The following is a 27,642-nucleotide window of genomic DNA, read 5'->3' on the forward strand; positions in this document are numbered from 1 at the left end:
TGTTCATCTTTAAATGTTCCTCTGGATCGCTGAAGAAAGCAATACATGAGTATTTCAGTGCAACCACAATAAAAGCAAAGTAAAGGCTCAACTATTTAGAAGCACTAGCAAGTGAGTAATCGAGGATAAAGATAAACTGATGAGTCCTCTCCAGCACAAAGCACTTCATAAAGAATGAGCAATGCAGTCAGCACCGTCTGCTGTGACGTGGGCGAAGTTGCTATTTTAGGAGGTCCATTTATCAATGTTCATTACCATAGGTACTAATGAGCTTATATCATAATTTATGTTTATAAATACTTAATTTTACTATTTTTTACAGTTACTATTTACCATTTGCCAACCGATATGTTAGTAGTCCAATATTCTCTCAGCTTTCACCACCTTAACGGCACCTACCAGTTTAGCAGCCCTGTTTGGCAGTTTCTGCCACCGGGGGTGGAGGGCAAGGAAGGATTGGGTCTATTTAATTAGAGGTCTATCCTGGGTCTCCTTTCAGAATTCAAATTACAGAAGTGTTTTGTTGCTGCTATAACACGAAAAACATTTCCCTTGAGCACTTAAGCCCTGTGTATTCTCACCCTTTCAATTCTTATTCCTGTCCCACTCAGTGATCCTTGCAACACACCCCCCAGGCCTCACCCAAGCTCATTCACTAACCTGATTTTATACTTCTCCTCCTTTGGCCTCCAGTTTCCCTGAACTTAAAATCAGTTAAGATGGAGAAGTCATTCGTTCTCAGACGTTAATGTACACTAAATGCAGATTCCAGGAGCCACTGCAGAGTTTCTGATTTTGAGAAAGTATGAGACACACACAAGGCGATATTCTACAGATCACTTCCAGCTCCAGCGTGTTCTATCCCTAGGCTACTTCTCCGCCTTCCAGCTCCAGGGCCATTCTCCAGCCCCACCTAGCAGGGCTGAGGCTCCCAAAGTATCAACTCGGCTCTGTCTACAATGGGGCGGGAGATGGGGTGTGGATTGAATGAGGCTCCAGAAACCAGAGCTTAACTCTGGGGACTGGGAATTAGCTTCCATCTGTTGAGCCCCAAATATATGTCTGACACCAGGATATGTATTTTCTCATGCATTATCTCATTTAATCCAAGAGCACACATGGTAATATGAAAAGATCGGAATAGTAAGTTGAAAACCAGAACAAAGGAAAATATATGTTATAATCAAAGTCAAAATGTAGGATAGTTTAGTATGCAGGTACATAGGCAAAGAGATACAGCAGATTAAGGCTAAACCTTTAACCAAGGTTGGAGCTTCCTGGATACTAAAGGGAAAAAGGAAAACTATCATTGTAAGATTCACATTACTCATAAGAAGATAATTAATGAACTCCAGAGATACAGACTTTTTCAGTCAGTGATTCAGAGCAGAAAGAAATATTTCATGGGGGGTGAGGGGCCTTTACTTAGGGGCACTGAGAATTTTCCTAGGCTACAATTCAAAACAATAAATGCAATCATAGTTACCCACAATCTAACATCAGAACATGGCCAGAATAATTTGGGTCTGGAACACTGTCAAAGAGAAATTACCACTAGCCTACCATGGAGCTATAAACCTGTCCTGGATAATTCCTATCTTGGATGTGGAAAATTTCTGTTCTTCTATCTGTGCCTAGATAAAACAAAAATGGTTTTAGTCCATTAAGAAATGGATTTAAAAGAAAAAGAGGGAGAAAAATAAAGTCGGAAATCTACTTCACAGCATATATCAAAGTAAATTCCAAATTGGTCAAAGAGCTGAACATATAAAACTATAAAAATACCAAAAAGAAATGTAGAAATGGATGCCAGACTTTACTATATAAAACAAGAAGTTTCTGTATACTAAAAAATCTTCTAAGCAAAGTGAAAAGACATAGACTGAGAAAATTATTTACTACCTATATGATAGGCAAAGGGATTTATCTAGAACACATAAAGAGATGCTGCAAATTAATAGGAAAAAGATAAACAACCTAAATGAAAATTGGTCTAAGGATATAAAAAGGCAAGTCATGAATAAATAGGAAAGGTCAAAAAACATATAAAAATACACTTAACCTGGGTAATAATCAGGGAATATAAGTTAAATCAATAAATATATATAATTTTTCAGCAAACTGGCAAATTTTAAAGATCAGTAATATCTAATTGGGGTCAAGAGGTGGGAAATAACCAATTTAATTTACTGTGTTGAGAGGATTAATTGGTGGAGAGTGGTATTAGGAACCTACTCTATAGAATTACTTGCATATATGCACAGAGATTCAATATATATACATATTAATAAAGCTAAGTTTCTAACAGTGAAATAATTGAAAGTAATTATAAGTATCCATTAATAGGGGGATGGTTAAATGAGTTAGGCCTAGGCTCTTCTGGTGTGTGTGTGTGTGTGTGCGTGTGCACGCACAGATGAAAGAAACAGTCTAGAAGGACTTAAACTTAATGATGACCTGACCTGGCCCCAACACCTGAGAGTCAACCAAGACGGTCCCTGGATCTTCGTAGCAAACTGGCCTCCCGAGGTCAAAAACGTTCAGAGTGGATGCCCTCCCAACTAGCCTCCCACCCTCCTGCCTGGCCGGGCCCTGCTCCCACTATACTGAACATCAGGGATGGATTCCATTTCCTGGGCTATCCCCATGGTCTCATTTCCAGAATTTTCCACTCCCAGGATGACCACAGACTCTTCCAGGAAGATACCCAGCTAGCTCCCCAACCCAGCCTCAGGACCGCAAATCCCTGGGTACCTGAAAGAGCCCCCATGGTCTGAAGTATGTCTATACACTCTCCTGGCACTCTATCCACGTCCCTTTTGTTCTGTCCTCAGTGAAATAAGAATAATAATAATAGTTAACATTCATTAACAGCGCATGTACCAGACAGCATTCTGAGCACTTTAGATGCACGATTTCATTTAATCCTCACAACCAGCTTGTAAGGTAGGTTCTAGTCTTATCCCAGTTTTACAGATAAGGAAACCACATGGGGATAGGTAAATTGTCCAAGGTCACACAGTGAGTGAAATGAGAGATGTAGCTGTGATTGGAATGAAGGCCCTGACTTTCCATCTCACCTTCTCCTTGGGCACTGTCTCTGTCCTGGCCAGGACAAAATACTGCAAGGAAGAGCCGTTTTCCCACTGTCTGGCTCCCCGACTGATCCTCCCTTCAAAGGCCTTCAGAATCTTTGGGGCAACTCAAAGTCGCCTTCAAAGTGAGCCCACAGCCCCCTCTGTTGGCACCTGTTTCTCACTGCACCACTCGTCTCTGATCTTGAATGGCCTCTGAGAGTCATTCAGTTGCAAGCCATAGAGACCAGCTCTGGCTAACTCAAGGGCAAAAGGGGCAGAAGAGGGGGAGAGTGTGCCCTGTTAGAAGGGTCATGGGGTATCTCATAGTCTCCAAGAAAGTATTGAACAACCAAAAAATTGTCACAGAAGGTTGGGACTAGAGCCCCCGCCCCCCCAGTAAGAGACCATGGACTGTCTTCCTAGAGACTGCCATCAATGTGATTCTGCCTTAATGACGCTGAGATTTATGTGCCTCTCCTCACAAAATTCCAAATTCCCAGGAGACATCATCTGATTGCCCTGCTTAAGCCAGGCATTTTCCACAAGCACAGACTGAGGGTGTGGGGCCTCCGTGGTGGCTCACCCCTTCTGATGACTGAGCTGGCCCCTGTATGCCTTGATTGGCTCCTGTATTTCCAAAGACTCTTGCAGGTCTTAAGAGCTGGCCAGGCGTGCCAGCATGCCAGGGAGTGTGTGTGTGTGTGAGTGTGCATGTGTGGGTGTGGGTGTAGGTGGCCAGAGGAGGGGGCAAGCTCTGGGCTGAGGGCCTGAGGGTCCCAGGCCCAGGGTGGTGAAGGGGGTGGGGTGGGCTGTGCCAGGGGTCAGCAGTGGCAGACAGGAAAAGGAGGTCAATAAGGAAGTCAGAACATGGACAAGGATGGTGCCTCCTGTGGACGCCTCATCCATCCCCACTTCAATCCTGAGCCCAGTACTTTTGCTTATTAAGAGTCCATCCAAATTAGTTAAACCTTCCATTTCACATTTGATTCAAAGCTCTTTCCCTCGCTCCCACCCCATGAAGACCAGGCTAGTGGCTTCAGTGGCTGGGGCTGTAGCTGGGAGGAGAACTCTTACAGGGCCACCCCCTTCTTTGTGATTGCTTCTCTGGTACGGGTTTTAGGGAGGAAAGAGAAAGGAACAAAAGGGTTTTCTCATGTGACTGCCCACGTTGAGTTGGGGCAGGCCTCTTCCTGTGGCTCATAACGGCTATCTCCCTACACGAGTAACCACATATCAGCTGCTGCGCTCTTTCTGTGTCATCACTAGGGGTGATGCTCCAAATATTTAACAACCCGAACAGCACAAGCACCAACCCATCAGAACAGTCACCAGCCGATACCTGGAACTGGATCCTGAAAGCTCCCTGCTGTGTCAGGAAAGAGGTAAGGGACAGTGGGGAGTTCAATTTGGTGATTCAGTAGTCCAGGGAGTGCTGGGGGTGGGGACAGGGTGGCTGGAGTGGTAAGAGGCACTCAGGGAATGCAGGGCTGTAACTATTTACCAATTGACATGGAAATGTTTTTATACCTTAACAATTGGTGTGGCTGTTCTGGTATGCTCTGGTTGAATTTCAGCTTTGCCATCATTCATCCAATTCATGATCTGTAGGCTCAGAGTGAGTGGGCAATGAGATCCCTACAGAGCCTGCTAGTGAGATACTCAACCCACTCTCTTAGTTGTTGATGGTCTCAAAGTATAACTACATTTTTCTGCCGGACCCCCAGTTGGCAGCAGGCCATTTTCCTTGCAGCAGTTCCCAGCAAACCTACAGCTCCCAATCTTATCTCACTTCTTTTCCCCCAACTTCTGGGTCTATAGCCTGTGCTGCCCAATCTAATAGCCACGAATTACATGTGATTACTTACGTGTAAATTAGTTATAATTAAATAAAAATTTTAAATCCAGTTCCTTGTTCACATTAGCTACATTTCATTAGCTGTATGTGGCTAGTGGCTACCTTACTGGAGAGCACAGATATAGAAATATTTCCATCATTTCAAAATGTTCTATTGGTCAAGCTGGGCTAAAGAATCTATCTTCTGTAACTCTCAAGCATTGACAATTCCGGGGCACAGTCCTTACCCTCTCTTCAGTTGACATTGCCCTACATCTTCTCTCCCCAATACTTTTTCCCACCTCAAACCACCCCTGACACTGCAGTACTGGGGAAGATTAATGTGACTTATGAGTCAGTTGATATGCAACTGGGAAACAACAATCAGACTCTTCTTGAATATACTCCAAAACTTCATGAGCCGATTCTTTGGGGTCCCCCTCCCAGGGTTTTGGGGAAGGGAATCATTTAATACACCCATAAAGAGTAAGGGGAGAAGATAGTCTATCTCCCTATACAATCATAGCACTCTTCCTGTTTTAGGCCTCCTTATAGAAATCTAGTAGTGGGGGTAGGGAGGTTCTTGGGCCAATTCTAAAGTGGCATCGCTCAGCAAAACTACAGGAAGGTGGCTGAAACCACAACTGTAAGTCCTCTGAAATTACTGTACCAGTCAGTATCTCTTTATTCACAATTCTATCCCTACCTGCTATGCTCTTCACTATATTGCAAGGGGCTAGGAGCTTGCAAACTACATTTATTTTCCAAGTCCTTTATCAACTGGCTTCCAATTAGGTTTTGTCAATGAGTGGCACTGGTGGGAGTTTAGAAGGCAGAAAGGAGAGGAGACTTTTCCTTTTTCCAGAAGTAGTAGGAACACTACTGCAGCTGCAAAAGCCACAAGGCAGGTGCAGGCTCTTGAGTTGCTGTTCCAGAAGTGGTGGTGGCCACAGGCACTCCATCAGCCTTGGCAGTGTGGTGCTCATGAACTCTAGCTCTGGCAGTGACAGCAGCAGCAGCAGGTGGCTTCAGATGTCCAGACTGCAGCATCAGCAAGAATGTGAGGTCCTGGCTTCCTGCAGGGCAGTTGTGGTGGTGGTTTCAGTGACAGCAGCAGCAGGTGCTCCAACAGACTTAGCAACCCAAGGAACACCAGCTCTGGATAGCAACATTTTCTCTTTTGCTCCTCCAACCTAAGAGTGGGAGTGGCTTTCCACAATTAGAAATCTCTGGGTAACCTCATCTGCATTTCACCCTTCCAGCCCTTCTGACACTTGTATCCAATATCTTATATTACATTCCCTCTTTAAAATACTAGAATGGTTTCCTTTAAGAAGCACATCATTCTTGCTTTCTCTTTTCCCTGGCTAGAGACCCTAGAGGATGGTAAAACCACAAGGCAGAAGGAGCGTAAGTCCCCAAATCCCCACACCCATCAATCTGACACCGACCCTAGACTGTTAGATAAACAAGAAACAAACTCCTATTGCATTTGATTCACGGTATGTTTGGATCTATTTGTTACAGCAGCTTAGCCTTTGCCCCAACTAATATAGCACCTTAACAACCATGATTTATATACTTATATGAAAAGCAAGCTTACTTGTGCCAGGCACTCTCCTAAGCACTTTATTCTCATTGAATCCTCACACTATAAGTAATTTCTATTATTATTACTATATAGAGACTAGGAAACTGAATGTAGAGAAGTTAAGTAACTTGTCCAAGGTTTGTCTGATTTAAAAGCCTATGTAAGGGAGAAAGAAGATGGTGGCATAGAGAGGAGTGGAAGTTAGTTAGTACCCCTGGAACAACTAATAAACAACCAGGAACAACTAGTAAATAATCTGGAATAACTGCTGGGGGACAAAAGTGACTGTCCACACATCATATACCAACCTGGATTGGGAGAAATGCCTGAGACTGCAGCATAAAATCTGTGAGTAAAGACTGCGGACCCGCACCAACAGCCCCTGCCCCAAGGCAGCCCGAACTGCAAAGCCTTCTTGTGATAGAGAGCAGCACTCTCTGAACAAGTGAATATACCTCAGTCCAGCTCCAACTGGGGTTTTGATTAATGAACGTAGGCTGCTCAATACAAGCTACAAATCCCCAACAAGCAGAGGCTTTTAGTGATGACTGACCTTAAAGAGCCAGAGGACTTCTCTGTGCCAGGAGGGGGAGCCCAGAGGACCAGGTGCTATCTCTGGCCAGCGGGTGAAGCTGGGGGGACTGTGGACTGGCCCTGAAGGGGGGTTTTCTGTCCCTTTTCCTCTCTCTCAAACTTGGTCAGCTCAGTGGAAAAAGCCTCAGCCATTTTCAGTCCACAACTCTCTGACCCAGACAAGGGTGGAGATAGCAGAGTCAGAGAGACAAAAAGCCTATTTAAATGCCAATGAAAACTCCCTCAGGGGTGTATCTTCCCTAAGAGGAAAGAGGTGGTGCCCAGCCCTACTATCAGCCTCCCATTCAGAACCAGAGCCCAGAGCCTGGGGGAAAACAGCCAAACAGAAACTAATGAGGCCACACCTCCTTACACCAGTCAGGAGATACAGGCTGACAGGCACCACCTGCTGGGCAGGTTAGGAAAAGCACACTTCTTGAGGACTCACAGGGTGTGTCAGTCTTCTAAGACACACCCTCAGGGAGACCTGATACTGAATATTGCTCCCTTCTGAGATCTGAGCCTGTTCTGGTCTGGGAATACCTGATTGGGGCAACCAAGGAAACCAAATACCTAGACAACAGAAAGCTACAACCTACACTAAGAAAAACAAAGTTATGGCCCAGTCAAAGGAACAAACTTACACTTCAAATGAGATACAGGAATTGAAACAACTAATGCTAAATCAACTCAAAAAGTTTAGGGAAAATATGGCAAAAAAGATGAAGCATATAATGAAAACACTGGGCAAATATAAGGTAGAAATCGAAAGTTCAAAAAACAACTGGCAGGATCTATGGAAATGAAAGGCACAACACAAGAGATGAAAGACACAGTGGAGACATACATCAGTAGATCTCAAGAGGCAGAAGAAAACACTCAGGAACTGGAAAACAAGACACCTGAAATCCTACACACAAAAAAACAGAGAGGGAAAAGAATGGAAAAATATGAGCAACGTCTCAGAAAATTGAATGACAACATGAAATGCATGAATGTATGTGTCATGGGTGTCCCAGAAGGAGAAGAGAAGGGAAAAGGGGCAGAAGCAATAATAGAGGAAATAACGAAAATTTCCCATCTCTTATGAAAGACATAAAATTCCAGATCCAAGAAGCACAGTGTACCCCAAACAGAATAGATCTGAATAGGCCTATGCCAAGACACTTAATAATCAAATTATCAAACGTCAAAGACAAAGAGAGAATCCTGAAACAGCAAGAGAAAAGTGATCCATCACATACAAAGGAAGCTTGATAAGACTGTGCAGATTTCTCAGTAGAAAGCAGGGAGGCAAGAAGGAAGTGGGGTAATATATTTAAGAAACTGAAAGAGAACAACTGCCAACCAAGAATTCTATATCTAGCAAAATTGTCCTTCAAATATGAGGGAGAGTTTAAAATATTTTCTGAAAGACAATGAGAGAGTTTGTGAACAAGATACCTGCGCTACAGGAAACACTAAAGGGAGCACTACAGACAGACAGAAAAAGACAGAAGTGAGAGGTTTGGAACACAATCTTGGGTGATGGTAGCACAGCAATGTAAGTACACTGAACAAAGATGACTGTGAGTATGGTTGAAAAAGGAAGGTTAGGAGCATGTGGGACACCAGAAGGAAAGAGGAAAGATAAAGACTGGAACTGTATAACTCAGTGAAACCTAGAGTGCTGAACAATTGTGATAAAATGTACAAATATGTTTTTACATGAGGGAGAACAAATGAATGTCAACCTTGCAAGGTATTAAAGATAGGGTGGTATTGGGGAAAAATACAATCAATGCAAACCAGAGACTATAATTAACAGAAACATTGTATTATGCTTCCTTTAATGTAAGAAAGGCAATATACCAAAGCTAAATGCCTATAAGAGGGGGACATAAGGGAGGATATGGGACTCTTGGCATTGGTGATGTTCTCTGACTCTATTCTACTTTAGTTTTAATGCTATCTTTCCTTTTGTTGCTTCCTAGCTGTCATTTTTTTTCCATTTTTTTCTCTTTCTTTTTTCTTTTTCTTTTGTCTCTCTACCTTCTTTGACTCTTCCTCCTTCTTTGTGGAAGAAATGGAGATGTCCTTATACAGATATTGCTGAGGGTGGTGAATACATAAATATGTGACTATACAGGGAGCCATCAGTTGTTTACTTAGGATGGAATGTACGGTGTGGGTTGATGAAGAAACCTTGAGGACACTCTATTGAGTGAAATAAGTCAGACACATGAGGACAAATATTGCAGGGTCTCACTGATATGAACTAATTATAATATGTAAACTCATAGACATGAAATATAAGTTACCAGGATATAGAATGAGGTTCAAAGATGGGGACCCATTGCTTATTATGAGCAAAATGTTCAACTAGGTTGAACTTAAGTATTTGAAAGTGGACAGAGGTAATGGTAGCACTTTGTAAGAATAACAGTGCCGAATAGTGTATGAATGTGGTGGAAAGGGGAAGCTCAGAGTCACATATGTCACCAGAAGGAAAGTTAGAGGTTAAAATATGGGAATGTATAAAACAGTGAATCCTGTGGTAGGCAATGTCCATGATTTACTGTACAAATATTAGACATTTCTTTCATGAACTAGAACAAATGTATGACACTATAACTAGAAGTTAATAATAGAGGGGCATACAGGGAGAAAAGTATACCTATTGCAAACTATATACTGCAGTTTAGTAGCATTTTAACATTCTTTCTTCAACAGTAACAAATGTACTAAACCAACACTATGAGTCAATAATGGAGGAGGGGTGGTTAGGGGTATGGGAGGATTTAAGTTTATTTATTTATTTATTTTTTGGTCTTCATTTCTTTTCCGGAGTAATGAAAATGTTCTAAAAAATTGAAAAAAATTAATCATGGTGATGGATGCACAGCTATATGATTGTACCATGGGCAACTGATTGTACACTTTGGATCTTTGGATAACTGTATGGAATGTGAACAATCTCAATTAAAAAAAAAATCTATGTAAGACTTACTTTTTCCTTTCTGAAAATAAGAGCCCTGAGACTGAAAGACCCTAAGAACCTTGCCAAATCATGTGATCCAGTGCTTAGCAAATGTGGGCTTTTAACCTAGGCCTGTCTGACCCCAAAATTCATTGTTCTGGAATAGGTGGAATGAATAATTGCACTTCTTTTTTTTTTCATTCATTTATTAATTCATTTGAGTGCAGCATAGCAGAGTGGCTAAGAATTCTCAGGCCATTCAGATTGTAATTCTGGTTCCATCATATACTAGCTACTACCATAACTACTCTGTGCCTCAATTTCCTCATCTGTATATGGGAATATTAGAACCTTATAAATGTAGGAAAAATGTGCCTATGCAGATGGATATTAGATAAATAAATATATATATACATATATATATATATATACATATACATATATATATATATATATATATATATATATATATATATATATATAATCTTATATACTACATACATTCTTTGCCTCTCCTCCACTCCTTGAGATCTAGGGGTGGTAATGGTTCTCCACTGTTGCTAGTCTCAGGATGTTTGACAATACCTGTTGATTTCCCTCAACCCTGTCCATACCTGTGTAAATAGTTCCCTAATTGCACTATCTTCAATTATCCTTTTGAGCATGCCATCTGTTTCCTGCCAGCACTTTGATAGTACAGCTTGTAAGTGTTTTTATGAACTTTTGAAAACTCTGTTGTTTTTGCCTCTCAGCATCTAGTCACCCCCTTCATGACAGGAACACCCATCTCTCCCACTCCAGGTGCATGTGCTTTGGAAGGAATTGACCTTACCTTCCAGTCCTAGGAGTAGGCTAGTGAATCAACTCTGACCAAACAAAGCACTGCATTTCCCTGTCTTCATTGATCAACTCACTGATTCTCATGGATTCCAAATCAAGCCAATGAGAGCCAGCCCAGGACTTTTGTCTGGCTGTGCTGGAGAAGAGAAGCCTGAGAGTATGTTGTTCTAGAGATGCTGGCAGATATCTTGCCTTTATGTGGATCCCAAGAATGAAGCCAACACTTGGGAAAACAAAACCAAGTTCTGGAGTAAGGTCAGATATTGACAGCATTGTTTAAGGCCCTGAATCAAGCCATCCCTAAAGCTCAGTCTACTGCTGGGTTTTTCCCTTACTGGAACCATCGCTTTCTCTTTTTGCCTAACGTATCCTGGGCTGGATTTTCTGCCTGTTGAAACCAAGAGTCATGGCTGATAGAGAAAAATATGCCAAACATATGTGTGTTCTCTGCAAGCAAACAGAAATCACCTCTAGATGACTTAAGTGAAAAAAAGAGATTTGGGGGAGGGATGTGGGATGGTTCACAGAATCAAATGAAAAGCAGAAGCAGGTCTTGGAAAGGACACGTGTGAGCATGGGCCCTGAGGATTCAGACAGCAGTTGCGAATGGGCAATGTCATCAGGATGCTGCCCAGGAATAAACAAATATTGTCTACCTCCCTCTAGTGACTGTACTCAAGATTCGGATTAGCTTGAGAGAGCGAGTCCGTTTAGCCTTACTTGAGCCACATGTCGAGCCCTTGTCTAAGGGAAGGCAGGGTGCCTAGGTTGATAGTCTCACCAAGACTGCACAGTTTGGGGCTGGGGGATACCCCAAATAAAATCTGTTCTAATCACTTTGCATATATTAACTCATTTTAATCCTTAGATTAGCCCTATGAGATAGGCACTGTTATTATCATCTCTATTTTACAGATGAGGAAACTGAGATACAGAGAGGTTAAGAAATTGCCCATGATCACACAGCTGGTAAGTGTTAGAACTGGGATGCAAACCCTGGCGGACTGGCTCCAGAACTTGTGCGCTTAAGCCATTACCCTCTCTGCTTCTCCAGCGGAAAGGGGAATGGATGCAGGATGCAGGGAAAGCAAAAACACAAGGTCTCCTGCAGTTGTTATCTTTCAAGGGAGGGGTTATAGAGAGCCTCCACTTTCTTTATCTCATTTTTTAGCCATCAAGAAAAGATAATAGAGAGATTTCTATTTTGGAATTTAAAAAAAAAACAAAAACCATATTGCTCAGCCAATAGGAGAAAAGGAAGGAACTCAACTCTGGTGATCTCATTCTCTCCCAGCCACAAAGGAGACTGTGAAATATCTAGAACCAATGGGAATTCCAGCTGTCACCAGGCTGCACTAGCTGAGGCTGAGGAAACCCAGGAAGGTAGGAAGGCATTATCCATCATAAAGGCACTGTTTGGGGGCCAGAGGGGAGAAGAAGCAAACTGAAGTGGTCACTGCATCACTGCAGGCAGATCTTAAAGTCCAGTTAGGGTCACATCCCTCCATACACCCTTTTGGGGCCCCTCATGCCACCACACTCTTCCTTTTTCCACATAGCTTGCTGTGCCCTCCTCATTCTGCAGGACCTGCTCCTTCATCAATGTGGAACAGGTGTTTGCCGAGGCTCCAAGCTTGAGAACAGCAAGACCACAACAAAGCCCCAGAACTTAAACCACATTCTTCTGGCTCAGCCTTTGGCTGCATAACAGTGGAAACCCCAGTTCAGTCCTGTATGCTACCTCTTCCCAGGGGCACAGGTCAGTCAGAAGATAACATGGGCTCTGGAGTTAGATGGACATAGGTTCAAATTCCATCTCTGCCACTAAGGAACTGCATTACAATGGGCAAGTGGTCTAACTTCTCTGAGCCTCCCTTCCATTGCCATGAAATGAAGTACTGTAATGATATCAAGGCTGATATTCAGCCATTATGCACCAATGCAGCTGAACTAGCTGTTAAAATATCAGAATTCTCCCAAATTGATCATTAAATAGATAGCCATACCCCTGAGCCCCCCACCACCTAGCTTCTCCCATGCCCATTCCCCTTGATCTAGTAACTAAAGTGTTAACTCTTGACAGAACAGAGGGCTACCAAGACCTTGACCTAGCACTGAGTCGAGGTCTGACTGGTAATGCTAGTGCCTTGATGGGTTGGTAGATATTTTAATGTCATCCTTGACAGTGGTCACCTTTGGGATTAAGTAAGATGATGCAGATAAAGGACTCAGCAGAAAGCCTGGTACATGCTGAAGCCATTCAATGTTAGCTGTTATTGCTTTAAACATCAAACCTAGGGGGGCCGAGGCAGGATCAAGGTCAGGGGCTTAGAGTCAAGTATGAGGAGCAGATGAAGATGGGTTATGACAGGAACAGTCATGGGGGGCTCTGACATGATTCCTGGGCCAAGCTGCATGGTGGTCTTTCCTGGTTTAAAAGAGCCAGAGCAGAACCAATCTATCCTGCTTTACCAAGTGTCCCTTGCCTTACTTCTCATGCTTGCCTGGGATTCCTTGGATCCCATGCTTGCCTCCAGGAGAAGCACACACTGACACCTTGCAGTTCAGGAGGGCTTCTACATGTTTCACTACCAGCTCTACTGCTGCTACTGGACTTCCATGTATTGGTGGCCTCTGAGACAGAGAAACTGCTCCCAGGAGGCTGGGCTTTCTAATGCCTTGAGGAATCAGAAACAAATATTCCAATCCAAGGCCTCTCCACTTCAGGACTTGAAGGATATTAAGGAGAGGTGGTATTGTGTACCAGCTAGGAGTGTGCTTGGGTTCAAATCCTAGCTACAGCTTTACTGCCTATGCAAACTCGAGCCAGTGGTTTAACTGCTCTGTGCCTCAACTTCTTCATCTATTATGTGGGAATAATAATAGTATCTAACTCATTAGTTCTTATGAGGAATAAATTAGGTAATACATATAAAGTGCTATAATAGTACCCCAAGCAAAGTAACCTTCTCAACATATGTTAGCTATTCTTCAGGGACTCGCAAGTCTAGTGGAGCAGTCAGATTCATGCCTGCATAATTCTGTCCAAGATGACAGTCTTTCTTCACCTTCCTACTTGAATTTCCTCCCCTGCTCTTCCCTGCCTCCTGTACCAGTTCCCACAGCCTACAGATTAAGAAGCCCAGAGAGAGAAGGGTCTTGCTCACCATCATACATGGAGTTATTGGCAAAGATGGGGCTGTACTTTAGGGCTTCAGAGCCTACTTCACCATCCTATGCTGCCTCTCCTCCATTTCTCATGCCTTGGATTATGGGTTATCTGTGAGTAGGATTAAGTTCTTTCCCATCTCTGGGTCCCCAGGGTCCAGGACAGAGAAGACAGCTGGGAAGTAACAGAGTCAGAGTTTTCAGGCACCTGTACCCACCCTGTGACTTACCCACAGATGAGACCAGGGATGTGCCTTCTTACTGGAGACCTAGGTACACTCAGTCTAGGGGCCCAGAGAGAAAATACAGCCTGCTGCCAGCAGAATGGCACAGCAAAACCGGCTTCTAAAGAAGAGGGAAGTCCACTGTTTGCTCCCCAGCCAGTAGCTCCAGAGTTGCTGGGACCACTCTAGAAGCCTGGCCTCCCATGCCTGGCCTCTCCCCCAAGCCCCAGCTCGCTACTAAGTCTGCGGCTTGGCCATTGCCTCTTCACCGCTGCTCCTCATTCCCATTCGACTAGTTTCCACTCGCTCTGCCCCCATGATTGACTTATTCCCAGAAGTTCCTCCTCTGTACGTGGCCCAGCCAGGGGGACACCTGCTCCCCTTTTACCTCCAGTTTGGGATAAAAGGATTCCTTTGTATCCCCTTGGGTCGGGAGTTCTCAGCCGTGGGTGTAGCCGGCGCAGCCGGACCCGGCTTTGGGGAGACCCCCCAAATGCGGGGGGAGGTGTCCCCGGGGCCCCGGGGCCCTGAAACCTTCCAGACCCTCTCAGTGTAAACCGCCTCGGGTTTGTGTCAACATCCGAGGCCGGAGACTGGTGGCGGCTGGGGACGTGCTCCGTCTACTGGACAGAAAGATAGGAAGATGGGAAATGGAGGGGTCCGTGGGTTCGGCAGAGGGATCCTTCTGGGGGAGAAACCGAGAGGCCTATTGGGGATCCTTGGGAAATAAGGATGGCCTGTCTGGGGAGGGATCGGAATAAGGGGCTTGTAGGGGGTGGCTGCAGGGAGCCCACGATTAGCTTGGGGATATGTAGAGGATGAGTGCTTCGCCATCCATACTGCGCTCTCTGCGCCCACCCACTCTCCTCTTCGCTCCACGGCGTGAGGGGAGTGGGTGTATACGGGCGGGGGGCGATGCGATGGCATAAGCTGCTGGACCACCCCATCTCTTCCCTTCCCCACCCAGCTACTCGGCAGCTTCTTGTTGGACCATTCCAATTTCGGGTGGGATACGGGGAAGGGGGGCGCATCTTGTGATTCATCCCCTCTTCCACCCCCACCCCTGCTGGGGCCCAGGAAGGGAAGGCTTAGAGACTCGGCTGTGGCTCTCCGTTTCCATAGCAACGGTGCGGTTGTTTCTGCGAATCCTTCACAATCCTTGACATTTTTCACCCCAGACCGTGGCCCGGGGTCTGAGCCTCAGGGTGGGAGTGCTGATAGGACTACAGCTCCCCCCTTTCCCCCACTCCGGGAGGGTCAGCGCCGGCGGGCGGGGCGCGCTCCTCCAGCCGGGCCTCGCTGGCCACCCCATCCCCACCTGAAAACACCGCCTGTCACTCCGCCCCGGCGGAACCAATCAACTCCCAATTTGCTCGAGATGAGGCGGGAATTATGCAAATCGTGTCGCCTCCGAGCGGCACATAGTGATACAAGAGCTGGGAGGCGGCTCCGGCGCGGACCTAGGAGAGCGCGGCCGGCCGCCCGCCTGCTGGTCCCCGTCCGCGCGGCCCGCGGAGGCTCAGAGCCACCCAGCGACGCGGCAGCTGCCTCAGGTAATGCGGCCGGGGCCGGGATCTCGGAGGCGCCCCGCCGGCCGGAAGCCCTTGCCCCCTCCACTCCCCATTCCCATCCTCTTCTCCAGCCCCCTCTGATTCATCCCCCTGTCCCCCTGTTCCGACATAGGCGTTAGCATCTGGAGGGTCAGCCGCGGCGCAGGGGACCCCCACCTCAGTCAGGACCACGCGGGCCCCAGGGAGGGAGGCGGAGCCACCTTCTTATCCCTAGCTCAGGTAGGAACGACCATGTATTTCTCTGAACTCTCTACACACACACACACACACACACACACACACCGGGAGGTGGAGTGTTGCTGGTTGCCAGCGAGGCACCAATCACCCTCCCTCCCATTGCCTTTGGAGACGGGTAGTCTGCCCAGCCCCATGGCAGCCTCCCACCGCCACAAACAGCCTTCACCCACACCACCCTGCCCCATCAGCAGCTCACTTCCCTTCACACCATGAGGCCCCTGCCCCCCAAGACAACCTCCACCTCCCAGAGAGCCCACTCTCATTTCATGTGGTCCTCTCAGAGTGTCCCCACTTCCCACGCCTGGGGCTGGCAGAGCTCACAGCATACCTGAGAGAGGGAAGGAGGCCCTGCCCACAGTTTCTTTCCCACCAACACACTCAACAGCCTGGCCTTCCCATGACCCCAGTGCTGGGAAAAGACCCCATGTTTGGTCTCTTCCATCCTGGCTGGGGACCCTCCCTGACCCCAAGCAGACTACCCATACCTTCGCAGTCACCACAGCCAAAAGACCAGCCTCAACCCTCCTCCATTCCCCTCGCCCCTCACAGCCAAAGCACCAAGTTCTCTCCTTCTACCTCTCAAATGTCTTTCTAAGTCATACTCTCTGTGGCCTTCTTGAGCCCAGTCCTTCTCTCTCCTTCCCAACTTCCTGCTGCCAAAACTCCATATAGACTGTGTTGCTTCTTTCCCTGAAGTGGTCTGAACCTGGAGGGCAAAGATCTTGCCTTTTTCCCAAGTTGCCATTTGACTTTGGCCAAGTCACTTCCCTCTTTGATTCACTGTGAATGGGAGAGGGGTGCAGGCAGGGTGTGGCCTGGATGGGACGATTTTTAACAGCCTTCCAACACTGATGTGCTCTGGTTCTATGGCTGATGAGGGGATAACAGGATCCTTTCACTCATTCCCTGAACCATTAGGACAATTCAGAGAGGAGGCCTGGGGAACTTCAGTCCTCACCAAAGAGACATTGCTTCTTACCCAGACCTAGACCCAAGTCACTTCTGCCCACACATTCTCCAGGCCCCTTCTATTAGGAGTCCCTCCTAGACATGGACACCCCCAAGATGGGGTGACCAATAGTGCCCACCCATTGTTTAGCTCCCCCTTGGCTCTTATTAACATGGAGATGGAGAAGTCCTGCTCAGCTGCAGACCAAAGACCTGGCTGCTACTAATGCCATTGCTGCTCCTTGGAGAAGAGCAAGGGGAGGAAAGGAAAGAGAGAAAATCTCCTGACCAGGGAGCTGATGTCACCATGGCAACCTCCTCAGCACCAGCTCCTCTGAAGCTAGTGAGGGTGTGGGATTATTGCCTTCTTCAGTCCCTCCCACCCTCACTTCCCATTCTAAGCCCAGAACCCTGAGCCCTGCCCTCTGGAAGAAGCCTCTGAGCACAGAGGGGACAGTGGCTCTGTGTATGGGGCAGTGCCAGCTCCTTCACAGCTGGAGGGAAGCCCTCAAGAGTAAGCAGAGAAGCCTGCTCATGTGCAGCAGAGCCACAGCTCCAACAGAAAATGCCTCTAGCTGGGTTCTGGCCTTCACTTTGCTACTGATGGGCTCTGGTTGACCTTGGGTGAACATTTCCCTTCCCTTTGTCTGGGTTCCTCTGTTTCTTAACTGGGTGCAATGTAGAATACAGATAAATGAAACAGCCCAACATAAGTTCCAAGGAGGAAGAAGGGGGTTTTGTCCTTCTAACGTACTCCACCAAGAGACATTCACTGAACATTACCATGTTCTGGGCATTGCCTTTAGGTTTCCAAAGGGTGGTTCTGTGCAGCCACAGAGGGCAGAGCTGGAGCCATTGTGGGAAGCTAGAAGGAAAAATGGGAAAAGGGCTCTTTTCACTGTCTAAGCTGCACAGAGTTGGACTGGGCCATATTGGGAGGGGATAAACATCTCACCTGGAGAAATTTTTTAAGCTCAGGCAGGGGTTTAATGCAAAGGTCTCTCCCAAATCAGGCTCCATCCTGAAATTCCAGAGAATCAGGCAAGGGTCAGAGAGCTCTGAAATCTACACGCTGATGGGGGCTGGACTCCATGGCCTCAGCAGGGTCTTTCCATGACTGGGTGCTGAGCCCATGCTTCTGACTGTCTGCTGTCCAGGCTTGGAGAGGCTGGTCATAAGGAGGTGGGCTTCAGCCAGGCCCTGCAGGCTGACTATAGCCTATGTCAGTCCAGAAGAGAAGATAGGGCATTAGAGCAAAGGAAAGCAGCTAAGCAAATAGGTGAGGTAGGTGCCACCCGTGAGAAGCCTAGCTTGAAAGGAGTATGGGGTTATGATGGGAACAGTGGAAGGTGAAGCTAGAAAGGTGGGCACCTTGAGGCCAGGTTCTAGAGGATCTTGGAGTTTGAGGGGACCCATGGGCATGGCCACCTCTGGTATATATTATACCTCTGTGAAAAACTGGGAAAGGCATTCCCTTGGAGCAGAGGAATCAGAAGAAAGGCCCTCCCTGTGGGGCCACTGCATGAGCACATATATGACTTTGCCAGCAGAGCCCCAGCTGGATTTCAGTCCCCTTGACTGACCATAGGGAGAAAGAGGACATAGAGAAGGTTCCAGGATCACATCTAAAAGAAGAAATGACAAGATTTGGTGGCAAGTTGGACCTAGGGGAGAGGGAGAGGAAAAAACTGAAAATAACTAAGATGGAGTTGTATCCCCTGGGAGGAGGGAGGGAAGGAGGAGCATGGAGAGAGAAGGACCGGCGCAGGTTGATGGTGAGTCTGTAGACGTGCTGAGTCAGAGATGCTGATAGGCCTCCCCTAGGAATGTGTACTTCCTGGGTGTCAGAGACCCTGGCCTGGAGCTCAGACAATATGGCCCCACTGAGGCCAAGAGGGAAAACAGAGCTGTGGCTTCCCAGGAGGCAGGTGGGGGTGGGGAAGGTCTGTGCTGGACAATAGTAGCCATGATTTGGAGAGGGTGGTCAAGGCAGGTGGCACATATTCATCCTGGGTGCTCATCTGGACCCTTCCACTGACCTGCTGCATAGCCTTGAGCCAGTTTCCTGCTACTCTGGGTTTCAGTTTCCACTCAAAGAAGTGGGTGATCTTAAAGAGTACTGCAAGCTTCAGCCTTCTGAAGATCTAAAAGCAGTAGAGGGAATGAGGAGAAATGAAAGAGGCAGAGTTCTCAGGGGTCTGAGAACAAATGGGCAGGGAACAAGTGAGGCCCCAGAAGATAGAGAATTGTGGAGGAAGCAGCACAGGGCAGGGAGGAGAAAAGGGGCAGAAGGTGAGACCCACACAGACTCCATGACACACACAGAGACGTGTGCACTCCAACGGATTCGCAGTATCATACACTGACACCCTCCCACACACAGACCAGCCCCTCACGCAGACACTGAGGCACATTCCACAGGAGACGGTAGGAGAGGTTCTGCCTCCTTGCATTAGACTCCTCAGCCTTGGGGTACTCCAGCTTCCTTGACTATACCCTGAGCCTTAGGTATCCTTTATATTTGGGAAGGGCCACCTGGGGGTGTAGTACATGGGTATTCCAGAAATATCTTTGACTACAGCCCCAGTGCAAGTTCCTGGAGATGGCATGCCCCACCCCCACCCCTGCCTTCTCATGTGCTTGTAGGATTCCCCATCCTCTGATGGTAGCAGATGCCCCCTCTGCTCCTTGATCTTCCTCACAGCCCAGTGGAGGAGTCTGAGGCCCAGAGGTACTCTGTAACTGCTTGAGGTCATCCAGCAAGGGAGAGGGGAATGGAACAGATCAGCCTCAGATCTGGCTGTTTAGGGCATTTCCAGCAGTAGGGATCAGATGCTGAACTGGCATGGAGTGGGCTATGAAACTGAAATTCCTTCTGCCAACACAAGGGCTCCCTTTTCCAGAGCATCTTGAAAACAGGGAACCCTGGGGTGGGGGTGGGGGGCTGGCCTCCTTCCAAAGAGACTCTGGGCAAGCCAAAGGCACCTCTCAGACCATGTCCTAGGGAATCCAGGCTCTGGAAGAAACTTCCCACCATGGAGGTCACACAGGACAGTCCACCCAGTCTTCAGATGGGATCTCACTCTGGCCAGCCTTCCTCAGTGGAGGTGGGGGCTGCACTACCCTCTGCAACACTTCCCCTGGCCCAGGCCACTCAAGGGACTCACATTCCAGCTGGGGACTAACTTCATCCTCCCCAAACACCTCAGCAACAACTCCATCCACTCAGCCCCAAATCTGAATATCACCTCAGTTCCTCTGTCCCTCTCATCCCCCTATCCGATCAGCCACCAAGTCCTATGAATGACACCTCCTAACATCTCTCAGCGCACCCACGTCTCCACAGCCGCTACTCTAGTGCCGTCATTGCTCACCTGGACTGTGCAGAGGCCCCTCCCTGCTCTCCCTACCTTCCCCCACCCCAGGTCATCTTGCACACTGAGGTCAAAGGAAAAAATCTGAAATTGTTTTGCACCTCCTTCAGGATCCGGTATATTTTAGGCACTCTGTGAGGTTATCTTCCTAGCACCTGCTTTAAAAACCTCCAAGAGCTTCTGTTCCCTGTGGGTAAAGTCCAGACTCCTAGGCATGGATGGTAGGCCATCCACAATCAGCAATCTACCTCTGCAGGAGTTACTGAAGGCTGCCTCAGGTCTGTTTTTTCTCCATCGCAGCACAGAGGCTGGCAGGCAGTCATCCTCAATAAATGCTCAGGGAATGAATGAACTAATGAAAAGCAGAATGTAATCAGGTCCATCAGTGCTTCGAGCTAAGATTTCTATTTGTACAGAGGAAGGAGGGAGAGAAGCTTCCTGCTGGGGAGGCTCAGGAAGGCCTTGAGGAAGAACTTGAGATAGTGCCAGAGGGTCACGGGAATAACCTGTGTCAGGTCCCTGGTAGGAAGGAGCCTGCAGGGGCCGATGGGGCAGAGTGTGGAAAGCCCTGAATGGCAAGAAGAATTAAGACTGTGTTCTGTGGGAGTGAGGAGCTATGGAAGGGGTGAGCCCTTGCTACAGGGAAGTAGGCTCCCAATGGAAGGGGGTATGGTGAAGGATAGGGCCCTGCTGTAGGAAGGTGGGGCTTGTGGTGGGAGAGGGCGTGAGGGGTAAGACCCTGATGTGGAGGGAGGGGACCCTGTCATTTGGATACCTTGGGGCCCTGCTGCAATGAGGCGCCGGCCCTGTCCTGTTCCAAGTCAAGGGTGCCTCTTCCCCCCAGGCCCCGCCATGGGGAAGACTAACAGCAAGCTGGCCCCAGAGGTGCTGGAGGACCTGGTTCAGAACACGGAGTTCAGCGAGCAGGAGCTGAAGCAGTGGTACAAGGGCTTCCTGAAGGACTGCCCCAGCGGCATCCTCAACCTGGAGGAGTTCCAGCAGCTCTACATCAAGGTGGTCCCGGTGGGGGGAACGTCCGGGGACGAGGCTGGGGCGGGGCGGGGGTGGGGTGGGGACAGAGCCAACCCTCGCGCCCCTTCTCCCGCCGCAGTTCTTCCCTTACGGAGACGCCTCCAAGTTCGCGCAGCACGCTTTCCGCACCTTTGACAAGAACGGCGACGGCACCATCGACTTCCGGGAGTTCATCTGCGCCCTTTCGGTCACCTCGCGCGGCAGCTTCGAGCAGAAACTCAACTGGGCCTTTGAAATGTACGACCTGGACGGCGACGGACGCATCACGCGCCTCGAGATGCTGGAGATCATCGAGGTGTGTTGGGACAGACCCCAGAGGCTGGGGTGGGCTGGGGTGGGCTGGGGTGGGCGTGTGTCTTCGAGGCCGGGTCCTTCACCAACACGGCCCTCTCCAGCTACCCGTGCCTCGGGCCTCAGCTCCCCCCACCCCGCTTCCTAGGAGCATCCAGGGGGCGCTCAGTTCACCACAGGCCGATGCTAAGAACTTTGCCCAACAGCCCTGTGGGGTAGAGACTGTTAGAAACCCATTTTATAGACTAGAAAACTAACAAATGGTGGTTCACAATTCAAATCCAGGGAGTCTTCAGAGCCTAAGTTCTCAACTCATTCTTTCAACAAATATGTATTGAGTGTCTGCCACGTGCCAGGCACTGTTCAAAGTTTCTGCTTCCCTGGACTTTCTAGTAAGAAAATTGAAAGAAAGAACAGCAACAAATCTATGCTGTGTCTGGCAGTGAGTGCTATGAAGCAACAGCAAATCAAAAGCAAAGGAAAGGGAGAGAAAGTGGTGGAGGAAATGCTCTTTTATATAAAGTGAGATGTGAGTGGCAACTTGAATGACTTGAGGGAGCCAACCAAACAATGGACGCAAAGACCCTGAGGCTGGGTTGGTTTGCATTGTTCAAGGACTGGCTAGGGAGGCTAGGATGCGGGGAGAGAAGTGAGGGGACAGTGGTTAGACAAGTAACCAGGAGCTCGATCACTTAGCTCCTCAGAGGCTGGGGTAGAGTCTTATGCCTTTATTCTGAGAGAGATGGGAAGCCGTTAGAAGGCTGTCGATTCTCTGTTCTCCGTGTGGAGAATAGACCATGGCAGGGGATGAGGATGGGGGCACAGCAGAAGCAAGGAGGCCAGTTGGGAGACTTCTACAGTCATCCAGTCAAGAGCTGATGGAGACTACAACTGTGAAGGAGCAGTATAAGTGGTAGGAAGTGGTGGCTATGAGATCTGTTGCAAAATTCGGGCTGGCAGATTTGCTGAAGGATTGGACATGGGGTGTGAGAGGAGGCAAGTCAAGAATGGATCAAGATTATCACCCTGAACAACTGGAAGAATGGAGCTGCCATTTACTGAGACAGGGAATCTTGGGGCAGGAGCAGGTGAAGATGAAGAGTTGGGATTTAGACATAGTAAGTTCGAGATGCTCCTTAAGTATTCAGCCTTAATGACAATACTTTGGCTTCCAGTATCCTCATCATCCCCCAGGGTTCTCCCTGTCCCTGCCTGGATCCCCCTCATTCACCCCCAATGCCTCCAGCCCCTTGTGGGTACTCACACCTCCCTCCTCTCCCCACCAGGCTATCTACAAGATGGTAGGCACTGTGATTATGATGCGCATGAACCAGGATGGGCTCACACCACAGCAGCGAGTGGACAAGATCTTCAAGAAGATGGACCAAGACAAGGATGACCAGATTACACTGGAAGAGTTCAAAGAAGCAGCCAAGAGTGACCCGTCAATTGTGCTGCTGCTGCAGTGTGACATGCAGAAGTAGAGGCTGGTGAGGGGCTGGGCCATCGCCCAACCCGATGACCTCTCTAGCTGGCCCTTCCCCTGGGGGAGGGGTACTCCAGCATTACTCCCTGGTCCCCCACCCCTCTGCTCCATGCCCTTCCTCCTCTCAGTCAAGATCCTCAAGGGACCACCTCACCCTGCAAAAGAGACAGGTCCTCAGGTATCCTGTAATCTAGCCCCACTCTGAGCCTGGGTCCAGAACCAGCATCCACTGGGCATAGGGGAGTTGGCCTGTGCCCCAAGAGTCAGGGTTAAGGATGTGGGCTGAGGTTCTGCTTTGAAATTCTGTTCATTCCTAGGATTAAGCTTTATAGGATATGGTCCCACGGGCCCTAGTGAAAGGTCCAAATTGGATCTGTCTTTTCCTGAGAACCCAGATCCCTTAGAGGTGGTCTCTTTCCTGCCCCTCGACTCTCCCTGGCTCCTCTTGGCCCTAGCCTTTGGGGTGTTTATTCGGTTCTTTGTTCAGCTAACAAATTGAGCAGCTGTTCTGTGCCAGGCACCTCTAGGTGCTAAGAATATGGTGGTTTACAAGTCATATTCCATACCCACTTGAAGCTCATAGGGTAGTGAGCCAAATTTTCTATGGTTAGGATCTCAGAGGGGGATGCTGAGCACAGCTGAGCAGGGGGTGCAGTAAGGCTTCTTAGTTTGAGAGGAGCTGTTAAACCTTCCAGCTCAGCTCTGCACAAAGCTGCAGAAGGATGGAATGGAAAGTGTTTAGAAGCTTAGGAGCCACATGAGTGGGGAATAGTGGAAGTTTAGAGAAAAATTGAAATTTATGGAATATTTATTTTTTTAGTACCCTTTAAAAGAGCTAAAGTCATTTTATTAGTTTAAGATATTAAAATGTAGTCTATATGACTTGGTTAAATGACTAAGTGAATACAGAAAATGCTGATTTTTAGGAAACAAAGAGCTGAGGAAAAAAGGGTATGTGGGGGGGGTGGTGGGCATCAAACTTACCAGATAACACTTTTTCTTATGTCTCGGGCCTGAGCTGTCACATTCAGCAGATTCTGCTGTTTCTGCTGCTTTTTTTTAATTACCTTTTTTTAGTTCAATGAGCAACTCTATTGTACCTACTATGGTTGAATATCAACTACAGAGATAGAAAAACCAAGGTTTGCCAAGAGCAAAACAAGTGTATTTCCCACATCTTGGTAATTCATTTCTGGACTTGGTGTAGTTTCCAGGATGGGCTGCCACAGAAGCAAAGAGTTGGAAGAAGAGGACCACCTGGTCACTGGAAAGATCCTGTTTTTAGGCTCCCAGGCCGAATTTATGAACCAAACGCCTAAAGCTCTGCTGGGTGTGCTCCATTTGAAAGGCTTTTTCTAACCCTAAGTACTAAATCTGCCAGGTAATTCATCATCTTCCAAGTGCCCTGGCTTTGCTTTCTGATGTCTGCTTTCCAGGTTTGGATCCATCTGCTATACAGCTGCATGCTTTTACTGCCAGAAAAATTAATCTTGCTTCTTCATCAAATCTTTCACTCTACTTTCTCCTGTACTTGTTGTGATCAGCAATTTGTTTCAACGTGTAGTGACAATTGATTTCCTCTTGAACTACTGGTGAAAACAGTCTAGAACATATGTGCTGTCAGCTGGGATGGGAGTGGGGGAGAATTGCTGAGTCAGCAAGGGGCAGCATGTCCCTCACTTTTAGGTGCTCACCTGTCCTGCCTCTCTGCAGGTAGAAACTCTTAGGGATACTGACCTTAGACCCCAATCTCTATTGTATCTTCCTTTTTGCTACCCTTGGAGATAGATGCTCCTGACCAAGCAGGGCAGCTGGGTTGCCACCCTCTTTCTATCTTTCTGCCTATGACCAGCCATATGGTAAGGCTGGGGAATTCACATCTTCAGGCAGTAACTAGCAGGTCTTTATCCAGTGATGCCTGAAAGAACATTCCATTGGTCTCAGGAGCTGGCCATTAGGTGTGTCTTTTGCTGCCAGTCAGCATTACAAACTCTGGGACCTGAATCTCCCAATGGAAGGCTTTTCACAAGGTGGTATTCTTTCCCCCCAAATGTTGAATCTAACCTAGCTTACATTTGCATAGAACTTCATGGCTTTCAAAGCCTTGGCATTCACTCATTCTATCCTCACAGCCTAGGAAAGTAGGAATTTTCATTCCCTTTCTCCAGACTGGGAACCTGAGGCTCAGAGAAGGGGAGTCCCTTGTGCAAGGTCACACAGCCCAGGAGGTGGCACAGTGCCAAGGTTTAAGCCCAAAGCTCTAAAAGGTTTCTTCCCATCAGAGTGTCTTCCCTATTCATTCCTCTGACTCTGACTTGTGCAGAGGTTGACTGTGGGACCAGCTAAGTGGTTCTGGTCTTTTACAAGCTTCCTGCTAAAAAGCTCTGGGGCTGTGATCTTCCAAAAAGAGAAAGGAGCTTGGTTGAAGTCTCCACACTTTCAAGCATCCTGTTTTCTGCTTCTGGGCAGCTCTGCTAATGGGCCAATGCTGGCCTAGTAGACCTCTGACTTATAACCCTAGAAGCATCTTGCACTGTCTTTACCACCATCTTCCTCCCTAAGAAAACTATTTTTGTTTTATCCTGGCTGTTTGGCAAGTCCTACTCATGAGACCACGTGTGATCACTCCCAGCTTCTGAACATATACCCTTGGGTGGTATTTGCTGGTCACACCAAGGCCTCTCAGAGAGCTTAGCAGTGTGAACACATATTGCCAGACCAGCAATTGAAACCACCATCTTGTGGATGGGGAGGAGCCACTGGTAGGCCAGGTCTTGCTCCCACATGATCCTGGGTTTCCCAGGGACTATTTCCTCCGGAGCCCCTGTGGTAGAGCACTGGCCCTGCCTTGAGGAGAGAGGCAGCCTCCCATCTTTGCCCCAGAAGAGAGGGACTTGCCACAAAGCACAAGGTTAGCAGGGATTTAAGTATGACTTACATAGAAGAATACACAGGCACAGCTGAAAGAGCCAAACTCTCCCTTGAAGTTCTAGTCTTCTCACCGCAACTCTGAATTGCAATGTCCCACAATCTGCCTTTCCACTGTATTCTGTCTTCATTAATCCTTTTGGGATGATTGAGGAGTCCCTTGTTTCTTATCTCTAAAAATCATCAGCAAGGGCTACTTTAGATGGCACTCCAGTCCTTTGACCTTTGAGCTTTCATCAGGATTATATAATTTACCTTTGAATCAAAAGTTAAAAAAAAAAAAGGAATCCCATAAGCCAAGGCATTAAATCCCTTCTTTCCTGACAATAACAGAGTCCCTAGAGGTAGAAATTTATCCTGCTGCAGATACAGAGGGCCAGGGTGGGGACAGCGCAGAGAAAGGGAAAGAGAGAGAAAATAAAAAAATAATAATAAGCTAGGGTTTCTAGGCAGGTTAGTAAACTGACACTGTAAGTATTTCTACACAAAAAGTTATTAAAATAACAAAATCTGAAGATCCACCCTGGGTGGGGCTTTGTGCTGACTTTAGAGGTGAATTTGGGGGCATGAATACATTTCTTACATATTTTACTCATCATTATTGAAAAAAAAAAATTCAAATCCAGCAACTGAAAAGTCTCAGAAACATAGGGGATTTTCTTTCTGGAAGTTTCGAGTTTGATTTTACCTTTGCCAGAGTGTGGGAGCAGGACCGGGCCTCCCTGGGGGGTGTGGCACTCCCTGAATGTGCATGTGGTCAGGCCCAGAGCTGTCTAAGCAGCAGAATCAAGTGGGGCCTGGGGAGGCAGAAGGGACAGGTGGCAGAAGGAGGACCCCCAGTTTCCCCGGGTTCCCCATCTAGAGCAGTTGCCCTAGTGCAGCCCCTGTCCCCCTCCACATGTGCTGCTTCTGGCTGTGCCTGCGGTGACTGTCCTCGTTCAACTCTGTGCCGTGTGGTTTTTAATTTATTTTTCACTGACAACAAATAAAAGGTGTGACTGTGCTGAGGGCTCCTACTCTTGCCTGAGCTGAGATAGGGCTGGGGTGAGGGGAAAGGGGAGGAGGAGGTCCGGGGAAGCGCACACAGCAGGGGGACCTCAGGAACCTCCTTGGGCCTGAAGTTCTTGTCCTAGCAAGGACTTAGTGGTTATCTGGAACAGAGACCCACTCGATCTAGCTCAGAGAAAGTAGGGAGCAGATTACCAGGGAATCTAAAGATGGAAAACCAAGAATGGCTGGGACTCAAGAGAATGGTAGTTGGCAGCTGGGCCTCTCTCTCCTCGGCTCTGTGTCTCACAGGCTCTCATCAAGTTGGCAAGATTTGCATCTGTGGTCTTCTCCTTGGTTTCTCTTCAAACTGGCTCTCTCTGCAGACCTACTGTATTGGTCAGGGTTCTCCAGGGAAATGGAACCAAGAGAAAATATATATATATATATAATGTAAGTATCATGAGATTTATTATAAGAATTGCCTCACACAACCATGAAGATGGACAAAGCCAGATTCCA

General features: G+C 47.6%; 1 protein-coding gene across 3 annotated transcripts; it reads left to right on the forward strand.

The window, feature by feature from the left end:
* The first annotated feature begins 4,430 nt into the window (after positions 1 to 4,430).
* HPCAL4 (hippocalcin like 4) lies at positions 4,431 to 26,515 on the forward strand. 3 transcript variants are annotated; one of them, XM_037827606.1, is made up of 5 exons: positions 15,697 to 15,819; positions 15,950 to 16,056; positions 21,241 to 21,410; positions 21,508 to 21,723; positions 23,006 to 26,515. In XM_037827606.1, the coding sequence occupies exons 3-5, from the start codon at positions 21,249 to 21,251 to the stop codon at positions 23,201 to 23,203; spliced, it is 576 nt and encodes a 191-aa protein (XP_037683534.1). In that variant the 5' UTR covers positions 15,697 to 15,819; positions 15,950 to 16,056; positions 21,241 to 21,248; the 3' UTR covers positions 23,204 to 26,515. The 3 variants fall into 3 exon arrangements, with proteins under 3 accessions (XP_037683535.1, XP_037683533.1, XP_037683534.1); XM_037827607.1 differs by lacking the exons at positions 15,697 to 15,819; positions 15,950 to 16,056 and adding an exon at positions 4,431 to 4,459; XM_037827605.1 differs by lacking the exon at positions 15,950 to 16,056 and having other exon boundaries at positions 15,523 to 15,819.
* The last annotated feature ends 1,127 nt before the right edge of the window (positions 26,516 to 27,642 follow it).

The sequence above is a fragment of the Choloepus didactylus genome, chromosome 2 (genome assembly GCF_015220235.1).
Source record: "Choloepus didactylus isolate mChoDid1 chromosome 2, mChoDid1.pri, whole genome shotgun sequence".
Lineage (NCBI taxonomy): Eukaryota > Metazoa > Chordata > Mammalia > Pilosa > Megalonychidae > Choloepus > Choloepus didactylus.

Bases quoted from the DNA above. Each gene is read 5' to 3' on its own strand.
- HPCAL4 (XM_037827605.1), top strand. From the start codon at position 15,645: ATGAGGCGGGAATTATGCAAATCGTGTCGCCTCCGAGCGGCACATAGT. The intron at 21,411-21,507 runs GTGGTCCCGGTG...CTCCCGCCGCAG, and splicing joins TCCAGCAGCTCTACATCAAG to TTCTTCCCTTACGGAGACGC. The intron at 21,724-23,005 runs GTGTGTTGGGAC...TCTCCCCACCAG, and splicing joins AGATGCTGGAGATCATCGAG to GCTATCTACAAGATGGTAGG.